We start from the raw sequence: 19509 nt of genomic DNA on the forward strand, positions 1-19509 counted from the left end.
TTACCAAGTATTGAGATGATTAAAGCGGTTTATTCCCTTGCTTTTCTGTGGGCGAAGAGAAAATTTGATAAAGAAAACCAGAGAGGATGATAAAACGCAATAGTAGTAACTATTCCCCTATTCTAGTTCTTTTTCTCATTTTCCAGTTGGAGCCAGAAAGCAGAATTACCACCAAATGAGACTGGAATTCGCGCCTGATCCGGTCTTAATTTGGAAATTGGAGCCATTGCAGCATAACTGTTTTAAGTCCAAATCAAACGACACGGAACTTGTTCCAAGCCACAAGCCTAATTCGCTTTGTTTGATCACTCACTTCAATACTTAAATTTAATGAATTTAGATCTTAATATATTCAGATACGTTTAATAACAAAAAATTGAACATCTAAATTAATTAAATAGTACTGAATTTTCTAGGCAAAATTTGTTCCTAAAAATAAATGATAAGTTATTCACTTATCACTGAATATGATATACATTCAAATGTATTTGGTTTAATATTTAACAATTTAACTTAATGGATTCGGATTTTAGATTTCAAATTCCAGTTTTATCAAACACACCCTAAGTTTACAGGCCTAAGCATGAAGAGGGGGTTTGGCGTTAAAATTTTGGGTCATCTTTTTCTAATTTTTCAAATATTATCCCTAGAAAAACTACTAAAGATAGTTATTTAGTAACTTCTACTAATAACTGTTTTTGTTTTGTTTGCTAAAAGAAATTATAACTTCTAATAACTTCAACTAGTTTTAATTAAAAAAAAAGGGCTTAATTCTTTCTTAATTTGCACACGCATAGGTGTGCTTTTCCCACTAATATTCACCTTTTTTCTAGGGTCTAAAACTTGTAATTCTTTCTTCTTATTCTATTCCATTTCCAGATGGACCAAAATGGGTGCTTTTCGGAGTCCGGGGTGAGTGGGAAGCAAATTCGCTTCTCATCTGGTCACAGCTGGAATGAGACCATCGCAGCATTTCTGCTGGAATCCAAATCAAACAAGAGAGAACTTAATTCATGGCCCAAGTCAAAATCACATTTTGCATATCATGCAGGAACAAGAAAACAGTATCCTGCATTATTATATATAATAAAAACCAGGCCTTAGCCTCTGTACTTTTGGTGAATGGAGAAGTACTCTCTGAAGTTTTAACTTCTACGTGAGGAATAGGAGATGTCAAAAGAAAATTACCACTACAGCCTTTCTTTAACAAGTGATTCTTCAGAAGTTCCCAAATCCCAGGAGAGGAGATTGATGAGCCAAGCTCAGGTCGCTATGGACTCGTATCCAGCTTTTCTACACTTCCTTTGATAAGTGATAACAAGAGCAAGAACCAGTGCTGCTTGAAACAGAAGAATTACCACCCAAACATAATGGGGTAGCCTCGTTTTCTTGTGCTCCTGCATAATCTCAAGTAACTGCATAGTTAATCTCAGGAGAAGCTGATTAAGTTTAGGAAATTAGTACCTTCTCTAATCACAACTCTTAACCACATCACATGACAGCATATCAATACTCTCATAACACTCTATTTAACATCTTTCACTAATTGGCAGTCCTTCTCTCCCCCCCCCCCTGCGGAGACATTCACTGCCTCAAGAAGATTTGTTTAAGCCACGTTAAGATTGATCGTGTGTTCAAGTAATCCTAGAGGGAATAATGGGATAGATCACAAAAGTGGAGCAGGATCTTACATGAACTGAAGCATGAGGAGCAGAGGTAGCGTTTGGTGAGTGTTGATCAGGATCAGCAACTAAGATGTAAAAGAGTCCCATGACGCCTGTATGCCTTTGAGCATTGCTATAGTTGGATACAAGAGTTAGAGACTCCCCACTGGAGATTTTAATGGAGCCAGGTTGAGGATAACATGTTGACATTCCAACTATATAGCCAGACTCATTTCCAGGTTCCATTCCCTGCCCATATATTGGAATGGAGGAGCATATAACGCGTCCATCCTAACAAAATTGACGGGAAAGAACAGAAATTCAAATTCAGAAAAACAACATTACTATGTCGAGGAAAGTTATTAAGTGATTGTAATTAGCATTGCAAGCTAATACAGGATAATAATGTTCAACTAATGCAAGAGAGCTCCCCTCTCAATGTAACCTGGAATACTCCAACGTGATAGTCCTAGGTGCATCTCATAAAGGATAGAAGATAGAACTAGAAGAGAAGGAAAAAAATTTGTCATGTATCTATCACGTAAGCATGACAAGGAAAAGTTTGAATTAAATTACCTCCCCATAAAGAGTTGAACCAAGACCTCCTGTATGTTGGTGTGCAACACCATAGATGACCTCACCCCCAGATGGCAAAACTATGGATACGCTCTTTGTGTGGATGCAATCATCATGAGCTGTGTTTGTGGAACAGGACTCGATTAGATACTCGATCTGTCAAGATGGATAAAACCTTTTAGTTTCCTGAAAAACTTGAAGAGGAAATGCACTAAAAGAAAGCAAAATGGTTGAAGCAACACCGTCTACTTTGATAATGATAATGTTAAAGTAGAACTTTAACCATTAATCATAAAGTTAACAGGTTCTTGAATAAGATATATAACATCTGCAATAGCCAATTGCTTTTGAAAACAGACTTTAGTACTAGAGTCATCAGGAGTAGTAAATCTTTCTAATCACAATATTCATGATTTCAGACAAGTTCGTAGGACCTGTATATAGGTGCATGATCTTTAAGATGGACTCCATCACAATCAAAATGTAGCTTGAATTCCATTAATGACCTGTTCCTACTTGTGTCAATTTTAGTTTGGTCTACACAAGTTCTTTTCAAACCTAAGGAGACATCATGTAGGTTCTCTCACTCATCCTGTTATACACAGGGAACATGATAAAACTGCCGCCTCTGCATATTTTGGAGGCAGAGCAGTAGTTATTCCTTAAGATGCACGGCTCATACGAAAGTGGTCAATCACCTGGCAGTTGTGACCATTTGATTCTTTAGAATTGTTCGATCTTTGCCATCTAGCAGTTACGTCAAGTATATATATTTTAGCAGGCAAGATGGAGTTGTCCCAGTCGACATACTTGACAGTGTATTTCATGAAGAAGCTTCTCCTTGGACTCCTGTACCCTTCTATAAGTCTGCACTTTGTTTCCTCATAACAGCATCTCATTCCCCCAATATATTCTGGCTCCAAAGCATTGCCATCCTCATCTTGAGTAACATTATACAGATCACACCTGCACTCTGTGCATCCCAATTTATCTTCTGCACCCCTTGTATCAATTGCATGCAAATTGAGTATCCATCCTTCTTCATAGCCTGCAGGAATTTCTGCTGGATTACCAACTTCTATTCCATAAGGATCAGGCACAGCTGTTGCTGTTTTTCTCGTCTCAGATCCAAGGCCAAAGTACTGGGGAAGATGGTCATCACATATCCCATTGTTCTTAATGACAACATAATCTGATTTTTCAGACCTCTGGTTGCTTGAACTGTTTGAATTTTCAACTGCTTTCGGTCGGTAGTATCTCATAGCAATCCAGTGGTGCAGATAAGTTTCATAGAGAGGTACAGGATTCCCTGCCTCATCAACCACTTCAGCAACGAAACTCTTTATAGCAATATGACCTCTTGGAAAGTCAATATTGTGAAATAACTTTTCAGCTACTGATCCTGGTTCCAGGTCAAACTTAGGTGACAAAAATACAGCAGTTTTGATGCCGTTAGCATTGCTTAGATGAACTTGGGTAGAACGAACTATTGCCATCAGTAGCAGTAATACCAAGGAGAATAGCAAAGAGCAATCTGAACACATTTCCGTCCCTTTCTGTCATCATATCAGGTAAAACAATTATTTTTGCTGTTAGTACATGACATTAAAGTTCATTTTCCTTTCTTTTTTACCCAGAAATTGCAGTTCATTTTCTGAGTCTTCTCTGCATAAAATGAAATGAGGTATAAAACCAGATAAATCAATTGAAGTCTCAAATTTGTTAGTCAGTCATATACTTGATACTCATTTGATTAAAAAATTTGCATGTCAGAATTTGAGGCTACTTCATGGCTGATATGGTACTACCCATACCAGTAGCGAGTTCTGAAAGCAGACGAAGAACAAGTACTTCACACTCTGCGAATTTTTCCTCATTGTCATGTCTATCAGAATTCAGAAGAAATTGTTGAGCTTGAATGCATCACAACAATAATATTCAGTTTTCCAGCTTAATAAATGGAATAGTAACAGGATCAACTGGATCAAGCAATTATTATCAACCAGCTAATGGATGGAACAGTATCAGACATGCATTTATAGCACTAAAAAACCAAAAGATCTGGAACATTTTGACATTTAGCGACTGAGATACGCACAAGAATGATGAAATTCTGTTTATCTGGAAATAAAGAAAAGCTAAAGTTGAACTTGCCGTGTAAGAATGCAGAGGAATCCAAGTAGTGATATCAGCTTCAAAGCTTATTACTATTTCTTAACAGTTAGCAAACTCCAGGTTGAAAGAAAACTGACTGAACTTCAAATTCCGTCCACGATACATATCTACAGAGACAGAGAGAGATAGAGAACTACTTTGCTATTGACAAGCACATAGAAGTTCAAATTACAATATTTATGTTCTAGATTCCAGTGATAAATATGACACGCAAATGGTTCAAGCTTTGGACTGTTATCTTGAAAATCCGAGACATAAGAAACAAGCACATAGTAGTTCTTGAAAATCCGAGACATATGAAACAAGCACATAAAGAATTAAAGCACGTAGAAGAGAAAAATTGTGGGAAATAAACAGGATTAACTGAAAATGGATAGCATTAAAACTCTTGACTGCATATGTCCATCTGGTGTGTGCTACATTTATAATCAAGTTTGAAGTATGTAGTACAGAAGCAAGAACCAGAGAAGCAGGGAAGCAGCTTTAACCCAAACTAATTTAGAGCCATATTTGAATTCTCAAAATGGGTATACTTACAGAAGCAAGAACCAGGGAAGCAGCTCTAGCTGGAAATGATGAACATAAAGAGCCCAAATGAGGTCAATGATCGTTCTCAAAAGTTTGTACTAGCCTTTTAAGATTATTCAAATACCCATTGTGTGAACATTGGAAAATGTCAAATTGATCGTTTGACAAAAAAAAAAAGAAGTCAAATTAATATGTCACCTAGAGGCTAGAGCCTCCAATGGAGTGTTTTGAATATACCCACAGGCCACAACCACTGCTGAAACCATTGTGGGGAAGTTTGTTAGACATAAAAAAATGAAATGGTCAAAACTCAAAAGAGGAGAAAACAGTTTTAAAAAGGTGGTTCGTTTTCAATTGTCATCAGGGACAGTGAAATCCATTTTGTCTTTCTTCAGCGAGTCTTTCTTAGTTTTGGGGGAGGGGTCATTCTCCATTCCGCACTACTTCCATATTTTGACAATGCCCAGTAGTTTATCAGTTGAAAGTCAAAGCCATGAATTTTTTGAAGTAGAGAAGCTTGGTTGTGCGTTCTAATATTTCAAAGACTGCGGCTTTCAAACTAGCACAGGATCGCTTTCTGATGGGTACAGAGTCTACAGACTCCTGTATGTAGGGAATTGAGAACGTGTGTGTTTGATTCGTATTAAACTCTGGCGACTTTTTGTGCAGCTAAATGTAGGAATGGGGTTGCAGTTGTAAAACGATTGTAAATCATCCTGGAACTGGAAGGTTGCAGCTGAAGACTGGCAAATTTGTAAAGAATCCAGCATTTATCCAACCTTTACTACAGATGATTTGTTACCTCGGACAAAATGGTTTGCGTTTCCTGAACTACAATGTCCACTAAACACACACACACACACACTGGATGTAAATGCTATGACAAGTCCGGTTTCTGTCAGAGCTCTTCCTTTGAGCCATCACTAGCGATAGCCTTTGCATAAAATTCTCTCCGTTCTATGAGGATTGCACCTTGTGCAGTATCTGAAAATGCTACGTGAAAAGCGAGTATCAAATTCTCAGCTGCTGATGCCATGGTGAACTGTTTCCTCGTATTGTTAAAGAGCTCATTGATCAATAAAACAACTGAAAGAAGATCCATGCTTTTACACACACATATGGCTGCCAGTTACAACCAAACAAATTCTTGCCATATTATTGCCACAGAAAGTACATGTATACGAAGTGGTTTACACTGTTGACAAAGAGGACATGGAGGAGACGAGAGAACTTAAAACCATCTAAAGATGGTGATACAACAGACATCAAAATTAAGATAGACAAGCTCACATCGTTATTGGTTCGTAGTTATCCCCTCTTTGGTTTCTTCTCTGATAAGCAACAATAACAGCAGCAAGAACTGCAATTCCTAGCAGCGCCATACCCACGATAAAATCGGGCGTCAACACTCTCTTATGTATCTGCACAAATCAGAACGATGAGAGCAAGTTTCACTCCAAATTGGTTAATTAAAAAGCTCGTGAGGAAAACAGAATAGACTCATACTCCAACTGGAGCATGCTGGGAAGAGTTAAGTTTTGCGGACGAGTCTGAATCTGCAACCAATATGTAAAAAAGTCCCATGACTCCTGTATGCCCTTGTTCACTGCTATAATAAGATTTTACAGTCAGAGTTTCCCCATTGGATATCTTCACAGAACCAGGTTGAGGATAACACGTAGACATCCCTACAATGTAACCAGCCTCATTTCCTGGTTCCTTCCCTTCTCCATAAATTGGAAGTGACGAGCATATAACTCTTCCATCCTGAATAATCCACCAGAGAATCAAGACTCAAAAAAAAGAAAGCAGGGAATTCACTATGAGACCACCTAATCAGCAACCAATAAACAGAGATTTCAACATAATGCATAAAAGTAAACAAGAATCAATTATATGAACACATCTAACTGATCCGCGAAACTAGACAGAAGTAATAGATGAACTAATTTGATTTTTAGCATCAATTTCATAATTAGATGCCAGTTATTGGCAAAAGCCAATGGCAGCAAGCTATCACAAAAGGCATACTTGCAACTACTCAGCGTGTTTCTTGTCATCATTAGCCTTCTATAGTATAAAGGAAGGAAAACAATAATCTTGGAGGAAATATTTACTAGCAATATGACTTTTGCACAAAGTCAGGTAGTTCAACAAGAGATTCATTCTGCCCTTTCCCTTTTATTCTCTTGCCTTTGTACTAAAAAGAAAATATATTTAGAAGCGGAAATGACAAGATATACTTAAGACAGACAACTTGTGGCCATGAACTTAAGAGTACAGACATGCCACGTCAGTATCAAGGAGCATCACACTAATGAGGCTATTGCTTAAAGCCTCAAAAGACAGAAAAGAGGCAGAAGATGCTTGAAGTATCATAAGATGGAAAGGCAGGTCTTTCCCTAATTGACATTAGATCTGTGAACGATAAATGATATACAGTTGCGTGAAAGGTTCAAAACACAAAATCAATTGGAAATTTTTGAAGTAATAATTGTCCATCTCTTTGCTTTACTAAAATTACATCTAGAACTTCCTCCTTACATAGAATTGAAATGTAAAGATGAATAGATACCAAATTCAGGGATACATCAATTGCTGGCGAGTTGTTAGGAGCATTACACATATCTTAAATTACTTAAGTGCAGAAAACCTTTATTTCTTTTCTAAAAAAGATAGGAAATAAATTAAGGAGCAGACTTATCAAATATGACTATTATGTCAGAAAGCAGAATCAATTGCCAACAATTTTGATGCATAGCTAGTGAAACGTGAAACAACAAAAGTACCTCTCCATGAAGAGTTGAACCAACTCCTCCTGTATGCTGGTGTGCAACACCATAGATGACGTTGCCACCAGCAGGCAGAATTATGCTTACACTTTTAGTATGAACGCAACCACCTTTTGTAACACCAGCTGGGCAAGACTCGACATCATACTCAATCTGTTTCAAGGTAGTACAGAATATTTTAAATCCTGAATGGCGTGTAAAAATTTCACTATATCCATCAACAAGTTTTTTTTTTAATATATAATTTCTTTGTAGATAAATAGAATAACAGATAGAAGGACTTGACATATTACCAGACAGTCATGTCTTGAACTGATTCCATCAGACCTTTTCCATCTATCTGTCACATCAAATATATACACTCTAACAGGCACAATGGAGCTATGCCAATCAACATATGTTACAGTGTACTTCAAGTAAAGGCTTCGCTTCACACCTTGAAACCCTTCTTTCAACCTGCATCTGGTCTCATCATAACAACATCGCAAGCCTCCAACGTAACTTGGGTCCAGGTTATGGCCATATTCATCCACAGTAACATTATAGAGATCACACCTGCACTCGGTGCATCCTAACCTATTTTCTGCACCCCGTGTATCAATTGCGTGCACATTGAGAAGCCATTTCTCGTCATAACCAGCAGGTATCACTGCAGGGTTACCAAATTCTATACCATAAGGATCTGGTACATTGTTGCTTGTTTTTCGTGTCTCAGATCCCAGGCCAAAAAACTGGGAAAGTACTTGTGCACAGACCCCATTATTCCCAGCTGAAATGTAATTTGACTTCTGAAAACCAACGCTGCTATGGTATTTGGGCGTTTCAACACCTCTACGTTGGTAATAATTTACAGCAACCCAGTGATGGAGATAAGTTTCATAAAGTGGGATGGAGTTTCCTGCCTCATCAATCACTTCAGCATCGAAACTCTTAACAGCAATATGGCCTCTTGGGAAATCAATGTCATAGTAATACTTATTAATCACTGATCCTGGTCCGAGCTCAAACTTAGGTGACAAATAGACAAGAGTTTTCACCCCATTTTCATCTGTCCCAGACATTAAATAACTTTGAATAGTATCCACCAATAACAAAGTAGCCAGGAAAATGAACTGGCATTTCGAACCCTTTGCCATCTTCTTATTCTCACTTCTTTAATATATCTGTATAACATTAGGGAAGAAAGCTTAATGACGAAATTATGTCAGTAATAGCCAAATTGTTCCAAAAAATCTCATCCAATTGCATCACCTTCAACAAACATAGCTTACCCATATCATTAAACTGCATAGCTACACACCAAGATAAACAAAAAAGCGGCAGGATCATTAATTTAACTATGCGGATTATCACATACTTAACTTGCTTCCTATTCTCCTTGTTCTTCTTCACCTCATGGACCAAATTGTTTAGATCATTTAAAAAAAAAGGAAAGTAGGAACATCACAATAAGGAAACAGCAGCATCCGACACCTACAAGTGCAGTGGCTTTAACTTAGGTGGCTAATTACGGACAATAAAAGAGAAAAGAAAGAGTCTACAACCAGAAATCAAATTCGAATAGCAAGTTAGCAACAGAAAACTACCCATAAAAATACTCAAATTTCCGGGCTACAAAACTGTAAAGTTTGTCTTTCCATAACAATAGACAGTACAGAAATAGAAATGATAAACTTTGACCATAATCGGAGTATCCTCCAGTCTCCACCAGAGAGAGTAGCAACAGAAACAAGAGAACTACTGTTCCTTAGGTAACTTACTTTCAGAAAACTAACGCAAGAAGAAATTTTAACCAAGAACGATGATGGGTTCTTGCTCTAGTTGTTTCCCTTGAATATTTATTACCTACAGTCTACGTTTATGACACCCAAATGTTTTCTTGGAATCATATAAACAAAACAGCATTCAGTAGTAAGTCGAACAATTATCAAAACTATAACAATCAAGAATGTAAAAACAGCTTACCAAATTTCACAGCACATCTGCAAAAGAAGAAAGTTTCAATTTTTTCTCAAACAAGAAACTGGCGAAGCAGAGAACATGTGAATGTAAAGAACGGGTTTTTAAGGGCATGCTACGTAGTCTTGAGAGCAATCATTATTTTAACATTGGCGGAAAAAAACTGGGTGGCGGATGGATATGGGCGCAGTCAATGATGCCGACGTGTCCGATTTGCTGAGGCCAGTGCTTAGCTCATTACCCTGCATCTTTCAATCCAAATCGTAAAATAGGACTAGGAGACGGCAGATTATTCTTGTTTCCGGCCGCTAGTAGGAAGTATTTTTGCAGGTCTTTTCTTTTTTCTTTTTTTTTAAAAAAAAACTTTTTCACAAGTTTATTGCGTTTTGGATCTGATATACAGTCGTTGTCTGGAAAATTTTTGACAAATGACAAGTTTCTCTGTTACGATATTCTGCTGAGACAGAAAGCGACGGGGTATCTTACTAGACATGGAATTTATTATTATTATTTTTTGGTAAAATAAGACAATAGTAGCATAAATAGCAAAATAATCAGTAAAAATATTTCCTAATCCAGGAGGGCCTGCTTCAGGGAGTCAAAAGGAGCACAAAAGCTTTCCATTCCATCTTTGCCACAGCTATCTGCTCCTCCATTAGCTTCTCTGTAGGTGTGTTCCACCGGCACTTGCGAGAATTCAGACTGCTGCAAGCCTGCAACCTGACAATCAATCAGCTTCCAAGACTCGGACCAAGCAAAACTTGGACCAAGTAACAATAATATGATGAAAGTGTGGACCTTGTGAAAATTAATGAATTCGGGGACAAAGAGGGGAGCGGCATTAAGTAGCAATGAGCCAAACTTCGCGTCAAGCTTTTTTCCCAGTCATTCATGATTGCGTTTGGATAATAGATTATTTGACTAGGAGATTATTTGGGAGCGGCAGTAGTGTGTTTAGATAATAGAAGATTATTTAAGATAATGTTTTGAAAAAAAAAATTACTATAGCATTTTTTTTTATGTAATATATGTGAGATAAAAAAGTGGTTAAAAAATGTGCTGATAATGCAAGCAAGTCAGTTTGCGTAAATAAGTTGTAAATAAAGTGCAAGCCAAACACAATTTAAAAAAAATACTATAATAGGCGATTAAAAAAATATGTTGATGATACAAATAAATAAATTTTGACAAATAATTTTTAATTCATACAAACCGAGAAGAAAATGTGATGTTTGTTCACCAGCATCTTCTGAGTTTTTGAGGAAAAAAAAAAAGCCAAATTCCATGAAAAAAAACAGAGAAAATTCCGTCAATAATTAATGACAATATTTAGTTAAAAAATAGCCTCTTTTCCATAGTCTTCTAGATTTTGGAGTTATTTTATTAGTTTACTGTAAATTTATGTTGTTTTATTATCATATAATTTTACACCTAATTAATTAGTAAAGAAAGAAGAATATTAAAACAAAAGGATGTGGTCATTGAATTGAAATTTTAGTCGGCAGCTTTTGGAGTGACATTTCCCTAGAAATTATGCCATTCTCAAAAAAATTGACAAAGTGACTTGAGAGAAGCTGCCCTCACAAGGCAGCTCGTTGGTCACGGTTGCTTCCTTAAGGCCGTTGTCCAGCCATTCGCAAGGGTTCGAGTACCGTGATTAACGTGTTCGGGGGGATGAGATCTCTCCTCCCCGGCCGGAGTGGGATTAGTCGAGCCTCGTAAGGATTGATCTAAACACCAAAAAAAAAAAAAAAAAAGACTTGAGGGAAGCTTAAACTAATATTTTGATAAGCGGAAATATCTTAGTCTAGGTAGAACGTTATCTCGGAAGATCTACGCAGAAGGGAAAGATACTTAACCATGAAGCAAAAATAGACAAGTACACGTGTAGAGCCCATCATTTTGTATTATTATAAATCAAGCCAAGTTCTTTATTTTGCATGATCGAATTGACTACGTTAAGCGCTGCTGGCCCATGAATCTTTTTGCATGTGGGCACAACATGGGAGAATTGATAAGAAGTCTACTTCAATCGGATGGGCCTGGCTTACTTGTCCCAAAAGACATTAAAAAGCCTAAACACATTTGTCAACTATTTATGAATCACCCTTTATTTCGTTGGAGTGATTTATTGATCATTCTGATCACAATTTTGTTTTTTTTATGGAGTACAATCTTTTAGCGCTCTTTCACTTATTTTATTGGCTTGCACAAAAACAGGAAGAAAAAACCCAGGAAATAACTCTTATTTTATGTGGTTAGAGTATGAAAAATTGCTTATAAGTGTACGTTGTTTACTTAAATGTGTTATATAGTGAGAGAGAATATGTGTTTTATAAACGAGAGAAGGAAAAAAAAATGCATGAGAGAGAAAGACGATATGAATACACACGTGAATAGAAAAGAATGTGTGCACATGCATGTGTGTGTGAAAATATGCATGCACATGTGAATAGAAACGTGTGTTCTAAATAATTTTTTTTGCATATAGTAATTGAATGAGTTTTGGTATAACATCTATATCTATATAAATTAGACAAGGAGTTTGTAGCATGGTTAAGTACAAATGCTTCCAACTCCTCATTTTTTTTATATAGAATTTTGAAAATTTTTAACTATTATATATCCTTTTCATACCTTTTGAATTTAAAATGTAAGAAGATATTCCACTTATATAGGAATTTGGTTTGAAAACTATTAATATAAGGGTTAATAAAAAGGAAACATTACCACACCTATTAAAAGTAAAAAAGTAAATAACAATATTTTACCCTTCAACTTAGTAATTTTAACTAAAATGGTAAATTATATAAAAAAACAAAAAGGAAATAATATTCATTAGTCATAGATTTAAAAATTCAAGAATGGTACTATTCGTGAAGTTTAAATTATGAAATCGCTAAATAAAAAACAAAGTCATATTGGCATTTCAACGTGGAAAAATATAGAACATTTGACCATAAACTGCATCTACTGAATTTGTACATATCTTATCCAAATTTGATGCTTATTCATTATTTTGTGTATTCTTTTTGTTTTCTTCATATGTAAATATGTAACTGCTATATGTGTGTGTGTAATAGTTAGGGGTATTGTAAGATATTATCAGTTTTTCGTTTGCATTTTTAGATGCCAATGCTTGCAACCATTGTGTTCAATTTTCAATTTTATATGATTTTCATATTATGAGGGGTAAAATTAAATATATTGCAAAATGTTAAACCAAATTGCAAGTTATGTTTTTCTTTTGTTTCAAATTTTATCTTTCCAATTTTATTTTGAAAGTACATATATAAGTACATTTTAAAATGTAAAACCAAATTACAAGTTATGGAAATTTTTCTTTTACTTCAAAGTTTAACCCCTCAATTTGGAGGTTGAATATGAAATGAATCACAAAATTTTTCTTTTGAAATTTTGAAATAATTTAATTCAATATTTTTGTGTGTGGCCAAGTCAAAATTAATATGAAAAATAACTAAATTTGGCATTTTTTTATACTTTTGTATTGAATTTTCATTTTTATATTTTACTCGCCAAATTTACTTTATAGTAGTGTAACATTGACAATATGTTAAATTATGTTTTCAATTTAAAAAAATAGAGAAATTAAGACTCTCGGGCCAATAGAGATGGAAAATGCCAATCATAATTACTATTATTCAAAAAAGAAAATTCCAACACGAACACAACATAGTATATACATATATGTACATATAATTCTCATAAGCATATAAGAGAAAACTATAGATTTTGTATAGCATAATATATCTTAAATGAAAAATTGTAATATTACTTTATTCTGGTTTGGCCAAATGGAAGAAGGAGAGAGAAATAAGGGAAAAGGAATTGGAGGATGTTGGGGCGTGAGGGATGGAGGTTGGAGGGGCTGTCTAAGGGTTTGGAAGAATGATGAAGAAAAAGACGTGAAAAATTAGGGGTAGGAAGTTAGAGGAGAGAGGAATGGAATACTAAGAGCGGAAAAGGTCGAAAAATGAAAGTGAACTACAAAGTTGGGCGGAGAAAAAGGGAAAGAAAGAAAGAAATTGTGGAGTATGACAAAGGTGATAAAAAAATGAAAGGAGGAATTGCACTGTGATTGAATGTGTGAAGGTCATATGAGACAATGGATAGCGAACTGAAAATGAGAATGAAAATGATAATAGTTTTCAATAATTCTAAAAACTCTAGAAACACAGCTTACAAAGATTTTTTTAATCTATATTAAAATATATGAAAAGCATTAGTTTACAAGCACTTAACAATTTTAGGGCTACAAAATAGGAGAAATTTTTTTTTTCTAAAATCGTGGAAAATAAATCAATCCTAATTTATGTTTTTTATATTATAAATTTTGATATATGGTTATAAACTGTAATCTATATTATAAATTTAGTATAATTTTTTAGCCTTTGTCATATATTTTATCCTATATTACAATATATAAATATGTATTATTATTTTGAACTAAAATATAAGTCCGTGCACATCATGGGTCAAAATGCTAGTTTCAACAAATTAGTAAGTAGAGTTTTACTTGAATGTTTGTATACAAAGTAGTGGTGCTTAATCAATTCAATGTCACATTAAATTTCGTTATCAAAGGGCCTCAAGAAATTTTATTTTATCCAAAAAAAAAGAAGAGCCCTAGAAGGCTAGAAATCTATAGAACAAAAAGATTAGGGATAATTTCAGAAACCTCCCATGAGATTTTTGACAATTTCACTGTGCTCCCCTGAGATTTAAAAAATTACACCTACCTCCCTTGATTTGATAGTTTTAGTAATAAAATTTTAAAATAATATTGACTTAGTCAAATTTTTAAATGAATACCCAAAAATGCCCTTGTGTAGTGAGTTTTTAATTTATTTTCCTATACAATTATAAGATTATCTAGATAATTATAAGGAAAATGTGTCAAAATTTTTATGTCCATACCTACTATTTGATAAGCAACTGTAATAATAATAAATTTCTCACTATGATAGGATAATTTTGATAGTATTTTATTATGGATTTAGATTTAAAAAAATGAAAAGAAAAAGTCAAAATAATGAATTTAAAGTTGAATTTTTTGAGTAGTGAAATTATCATAATTTAATAGTAATTTTGGGCTATTTATTTTTTATTTATTGTTAATTTTAATACCAAAAAATAGAAAACAAAGATTAGCAAAAAACATTGGATTACGTATAAAGTTAACTCATCCAAAAAATCACTAGTTCAACATTTTGTTACAATAGAAAATAGAGATAATAGTAGTAGTTCTACAATTTTATTGATAAAAAATTAAAATAAAAAGGAATAAGAAGGACAAAGAATGAAAAAATAATTTTAAAAGTCATTCTAAATATAAGCATACCAAACAAGGGAATTTCATTAAAATATTTAAGGGTAGTATTGTCATTTTAAATAATTATGGAGGTATGTATAATTTTAAAAACCTTGAGGGAGCTAAATGAAATTGTTAAAAACCTCAAGGGACGTTTCTGAAATTATCCCAAAAGATTATGAAGAATTGAAGATTGACCAAGTAGGAGAATGACGAGGCAGTTGTTGGCTGTTTAAGAAAGAGGCGGAGTCTAAGGGTCTGCTCCCAATATGCCGGGAACAAAAACCGCAGCTTCTGTTCTTTTATGCACTCCTCCATTTCTATCTCAATCCAAGGGAAAAAAAGAAAATCTGAGACGAAAAGGAAAAGAAACACAAGTTTAAAGAAAGAAAAATTGAGTGAAAAGCTAGAGCAAACGAATCCCAACAGCCCAGAGCCTTGAATCCAGAATTACAATGATGGATAAAAAAGAAAGGGCAAGGGAGAAAAGAGAAATGAGGCGCCAAGAGATCTCTCTTCTCCGCACCATTCCCTATTCCGATCATCAAAGGTAATTCTTTTAGTTACTCTTGGAGCAATTTCTTCTGCTTTCATGTATCTGTTAGAAATCCTGAATAATTAATCGTTGTAAATCTGTATGCCCTTGAAATTACATAATCTGTTCGCTAAAACGGGTTAATTTTCTTTATCTGCTTGATTGAGGATGTAAATTTACTTGGATTTCGATAATGGGTTCCTTCTGATATGCATGCTGATTGCATATTGCAGCATTTCATACATTACAAAAGCATTAGGATTAAGGTTGAACATGGTATTCTATTTTCTCTTTCCTTTTATCTTCTGTTGTTCTCGGTGCGTTCTCTTTAGGTTGAGATTTATAATTGATTAGCTCATTGTTTCAATCTAATGCATATCTTATTAAGAGCGGTTGGCGAGATTTTAGGATAATGCAGTTTGAATGAGGATTTGAGGGTGTCAAATGGGAACTTTTGTAGGGTTGGATGAATGCCACGGTATTTAGACGCAGTAAGGTTAATGCTGGAATTATTGCACTTAAAAGCATAGTTTGATTCACCCATTTTAGCCTCTAAATTATGGCTTGAATAATTATGTATGCATGAAATGCCAGTTTTCTTTTGAATTAGTAGAGGTATGCTAATCTCCTGTCCTTCACTGGAAGGATATTTAAAGATTATGAAATTAGTCATATGTCATTGACTATGTTTTTACATGGTCGCATTTTGGCTATAGACATGGCTAGAATATACAGGCAGCTGTTTAACTCATTTAATACTTTCTATTTTCCATGGATAAAGTGTTTGTTCATCGATATGTCTCATGTCCATTGCTTATGAATCTGACTTGTACATGAGATGTGTTAAACTATTTGTAAATTTGAACAATTTAATAAAGAGAATCAAATCCTAGATAATTCTGAAGTAGTTAAAAACACAGACTTCCTATCCACGAATCTGGGAGTAGATTTCAGTTCACTTATTAAGTGCATGAACTCCACTAAACTAACTCCATTACTATGTTATCATTGGATAAAGCCACTATTAATTTGTGACGTTTTAATGAACAGAAGTGTTTTTCTTGATCACAGTATCAGGTCCTCTATTAAGTTATCCTTTAGCATAATTTATCTAGTTAGGCCTATTCCTCACTTGCAACAACTTCCGTGAGTGTGTGTGGAACTATAGACAAATTACAACATCGGAAAATACATTTCTTAGAGAAAAAAGCTTTGAACATAAGATCTGTAAATGTTGTTGGTATTTCAGATGGTGGTCTTCTGACACTGTTGCTGTGGTTACGGGTGCCAATCGGGGAATTGGTTTTGAGATTGCACACCAACTTGCAATGCATGGATTGACCGTCATTCTCACATCACGAGAGACTGGTGTTGGTGAAGAGGCAGCAAAGGTCTTGCAAGAAGGGGGTCTAAATGTGGTCTTTCATCAATTGGACATAGTGAATCCTTCATCAATTGAGACATTTACTGAATGGATACAACAAAATTATGGCGGCTTGGATATACTGGTATGATGGAACCCATTTCAATACGTACTTATGCTAAAATTGTTGCATGTGACATATTAATTTCATCAAGGATGCAGGGAGGAAAGAAAAGAGAAAGAAGAAAAGAAAATAAGGGATTATAGATAAGAAGAAGGCTGATTATCTATTAAAGCGTTCTCACTCTACCTTACTGTTGTCATATCCTCTCTGATTGAAGCTAAGCTACTTTTCAGTTGTTAATGTGAATTTGTAGGTAAACAATGCAGGAATTAATATCAATATTGGGTCAGAAAACTCAGTTGAACATGCTGAAAAGGTTATTGAGACAAACTACTTTGGCACCAAAAGCATGATTAAAGCTATGATTCCATTACTTAGGCCTTCAGCTTCAGGTGCTCGTATTGTTAGTGTCACCTCACGTTTGGGAAGGTTAAACGGCCGACGAAATGTAAGTAATACTTTGATACTTCCATGTATTTCTATTTGTATTGCTTTCATGTTTTCTGAAATCTGTCTTGAACTTTTGTTTCTTACCTGTTAACTTGTTTGATTGGGTAATTGTGCTATCCGTAATAAATAAATTTGGGTTACGTACGTACCTCTTTGGGATCCAGGGAATGATTTTGGTCCCAAAAACATCTATTTGTTTTGCTTTGATGAATGTAATGTTTAAGGCCAAAATAACAGAGGTACCTGTAGCATGCACAATGATAATTGTGATACTTGTTGGAAGGTATATTCCTCCACAAGTAGTGGCAAAGCATATGTGCTTCTTTTTCTGCTGTTCTAAACTTAAATAGGAAATTGGAATCCTTTTCATTCTGTGTGTCTTCTCACATAATCTAGGACTTGTGTTTTTTGTTAGAATATGTATTTCTTAATGTTTTTCTGTTGTTACTGTAGCCTAAAGTTATGTTTCCCTTCCATTTGACTTCAACCCCCAAAACCCCTGCAGGAAGGAAAAAAAAAAAGATTGCTGTTCTCTATTTCATTCATTATCAAGTAAAGCAGCTTAGTCTGCTTCTTGATATGAGTTCCTTGGCAATCTGTGCAATTCTGGATAATCCACCAATCAAGTGGTTAAATACTTACACATGGTAGCAGTAAATAACCACAAGAGATTGTGGAATAAATCCTTTGAGTTGAGAAATCGTGTGAGAATTCTATGAGATCACCTTCTTTTTAGTCACATTATTCTTGATTTTCTAATTTACAAATACATTTTCCTGCATCAAACATTCAAATTGTTTGCTTATTTTCTGCTAGAGAATTGGAAATATTACGTTGAGAGCGCAACTGGAAGATGTGGACTCGTTGTCTGAGGAATTAATTGATGGCACTATGAACAAATTTTTGGAACAAGTCAAAGATGGTACTTGGGAATCTGGCGGATGGCCGCAGGTATATACAGACTACTCGTTGTCAAAGCTAGCAGTTAATGCCTACACAAGGCTAATGGCGAGAATTCTGTCCGATCGGCCTGAGGGTCATAAAATATACATCAATTGCTATTGCCCAGGATGGGTTAAGACTGCCATGACTGGCTGGGCTGGGCATATTCCTCCTGAAGATGGGGCTGATACAGCAGTTTGGCTTGCACTACTCCCTGAGCTGTCTGTAAACGGCAAGTTTTTTGCAGAGAGACGTGAAATCAATTTCTAAACTTGTGATTGACTATTGTTGTTGAATTTGAGTTACAGTCTACTTTGTATTTGGCCAAGACCATGCGTAACCAGAAACAACAGAAGGAAAATATATACGTTCAGAGTCTTGTGCTAGGATTTGCCTTTGAAACTGCAGTGTTTCCAACTTAGCTAGCTGTTGGAGTAAAGAATCTACTGGGCTGTCATAGAGATTTTTGGTCGCATACCAACCTAACTCAGGCAACATGGCGATGGATGGAGGCAAGAGCCGAAGGAAATGCAAGACAATTTTAATCTAGCACCAATAGGTTTCTTTTCAGTTGTGCAAGTTTCTTTTCCTTTGCCCATGTTTTACTTTAGAAACCAATCAGCTCAACAAGTAAACGCAATAGCAAATTCTCGAGGTTCGAATAGTGTATCCTCACTATGAATGTTTTTTTTTTCGCCTGTTTTCTCTGGAATATTTGACCAGTGATATAATATGTGCTCACCATGTTACAGTTAAATTATGCGTAATTTCTTGGTTGGTATATTAGGAGGAAGGAAATTTGATAAAAAAAAAAAGTATTGCCATTCAAAATTGGAGTTAAAAATGATGCATTGAGTTGATCTACTCAATAGATCACCATTGTACTTTTACTACCCATTGTCATTTCTTCTCCTGTTAAATCATCAACAGGCACAGGCATGCACCACAGAAAGCAATTTAAGTTTTTTCTAACATCTATTAACAATTAATGTCCCTTTGAACCAATATATTCTTGTAAAAACACTCTTGATTAAAAAAATAATTTAATATAATAATCACCAGAGATAGC

At 35.0% G+C, this 19509-nt stretch overlaps 3 protein-coding genes across 4 annotated transcripts; 1 reads left to right on the forward strand and 2 right to left on the reverse strand.

Moving 5' to 3' along the window:
- Positions 1 to 1108: 1108 nt before the first annotated feature.
- On the reverse strand, positions 1109 to 3790 carry LOC113768845. Its single transcript, XM_027313351.1, has 4 exons — positions 2939 to 3790; positions 2241 to 2396; positions 1692 to 1955; positions 1109 to 1397 (listed from the first exon to the last, which is right to left on the reverse strand). The coding sequence occupies exons 1-4, from the start codon at positions 3782 to 3784 to the stop codon at positions 1263 to 1265; spliced, it is 1401 nt and encodes a 466-aa protein (XP_027169152.1). The 5' UTR covers positions 3785 to 3790; the 3' UTR covers positions 1109 to 1262.
- Positions 3791 to 6047: 2257 nt separating this feature from the next.
- On the reverse strand, positions 6048 to 9959 carry LOC113767760. Of its 2 annotated transcripts, none has more exons than XM_027311942.1 (5): positions 9701 to 9959; positions 8029 to 8898; positions 7733 to 7888; positions 6450 to 6710; positions 6048 to 6364 (listed from the first exon to the last, which is right to left on the reverse strand). In XM_027311942.1, exons 2-5 carry the CDS (start codon positions 8869 to 8871, stop codon positions 6230 to 6232), a joined length of 1395 nt encoding a protein of 464 aa, XP_027167743.1. In that variant the 5' UTR covers positions 8872 to 8898; positions 9701 to 9959; the 3' UTR covers positions 6048 to 6229. The 2 variants fall into 2 exon arrangements, with proteins under 2 accessions (XP_027167743.1, XP_027167744.1); XM_027311943.1 differs by having other exon boundaries at positions 6273 to 6364; positions 6444 to 6710.
- Positions 9960 to 15305: 5346 nt separating this feature from the next.
- LOC113768101 (carbonyl reductase [NADPH] 1-like) lies at positions 15306 to 19197 on the forward strand. The gene is made up of 4 exons (XM_027312339.1): positions 15306 to 15576; positions 16811 to 17069; positions 17302 to 17496; positions 18315 to 19197. The coding sequence occupies exons 1-4, from the start codon at positions 15482 to 15484 to the stop codon at positions 18708 to 18710; spliced, it is 945 nt and encodes a 314-aa protein (XP_027168140.1). The 5' UTR covers positions 15306 to 15481; the 3' UTR covers positions 18711 to 19197.
- Positions 19198 to 19509: the final 312 nt, after the last annotated feature.

This window comes from Coffea eugenioides, chromosome 4 (assembly GCF_003713205.1).
Source record: "Coffea eugenioides isolate CCC68of chromosome 4, Ceug_1.0, whole genome shotgun sequence".
Classification (NCBI taxonomy): domain Eukaryota; kingdom Viridiplantae; phylum Streptophyta; class Magnoliopsida; order Gentianales; family Rubiaceae; genus Coffea; species Coffea eugenioides.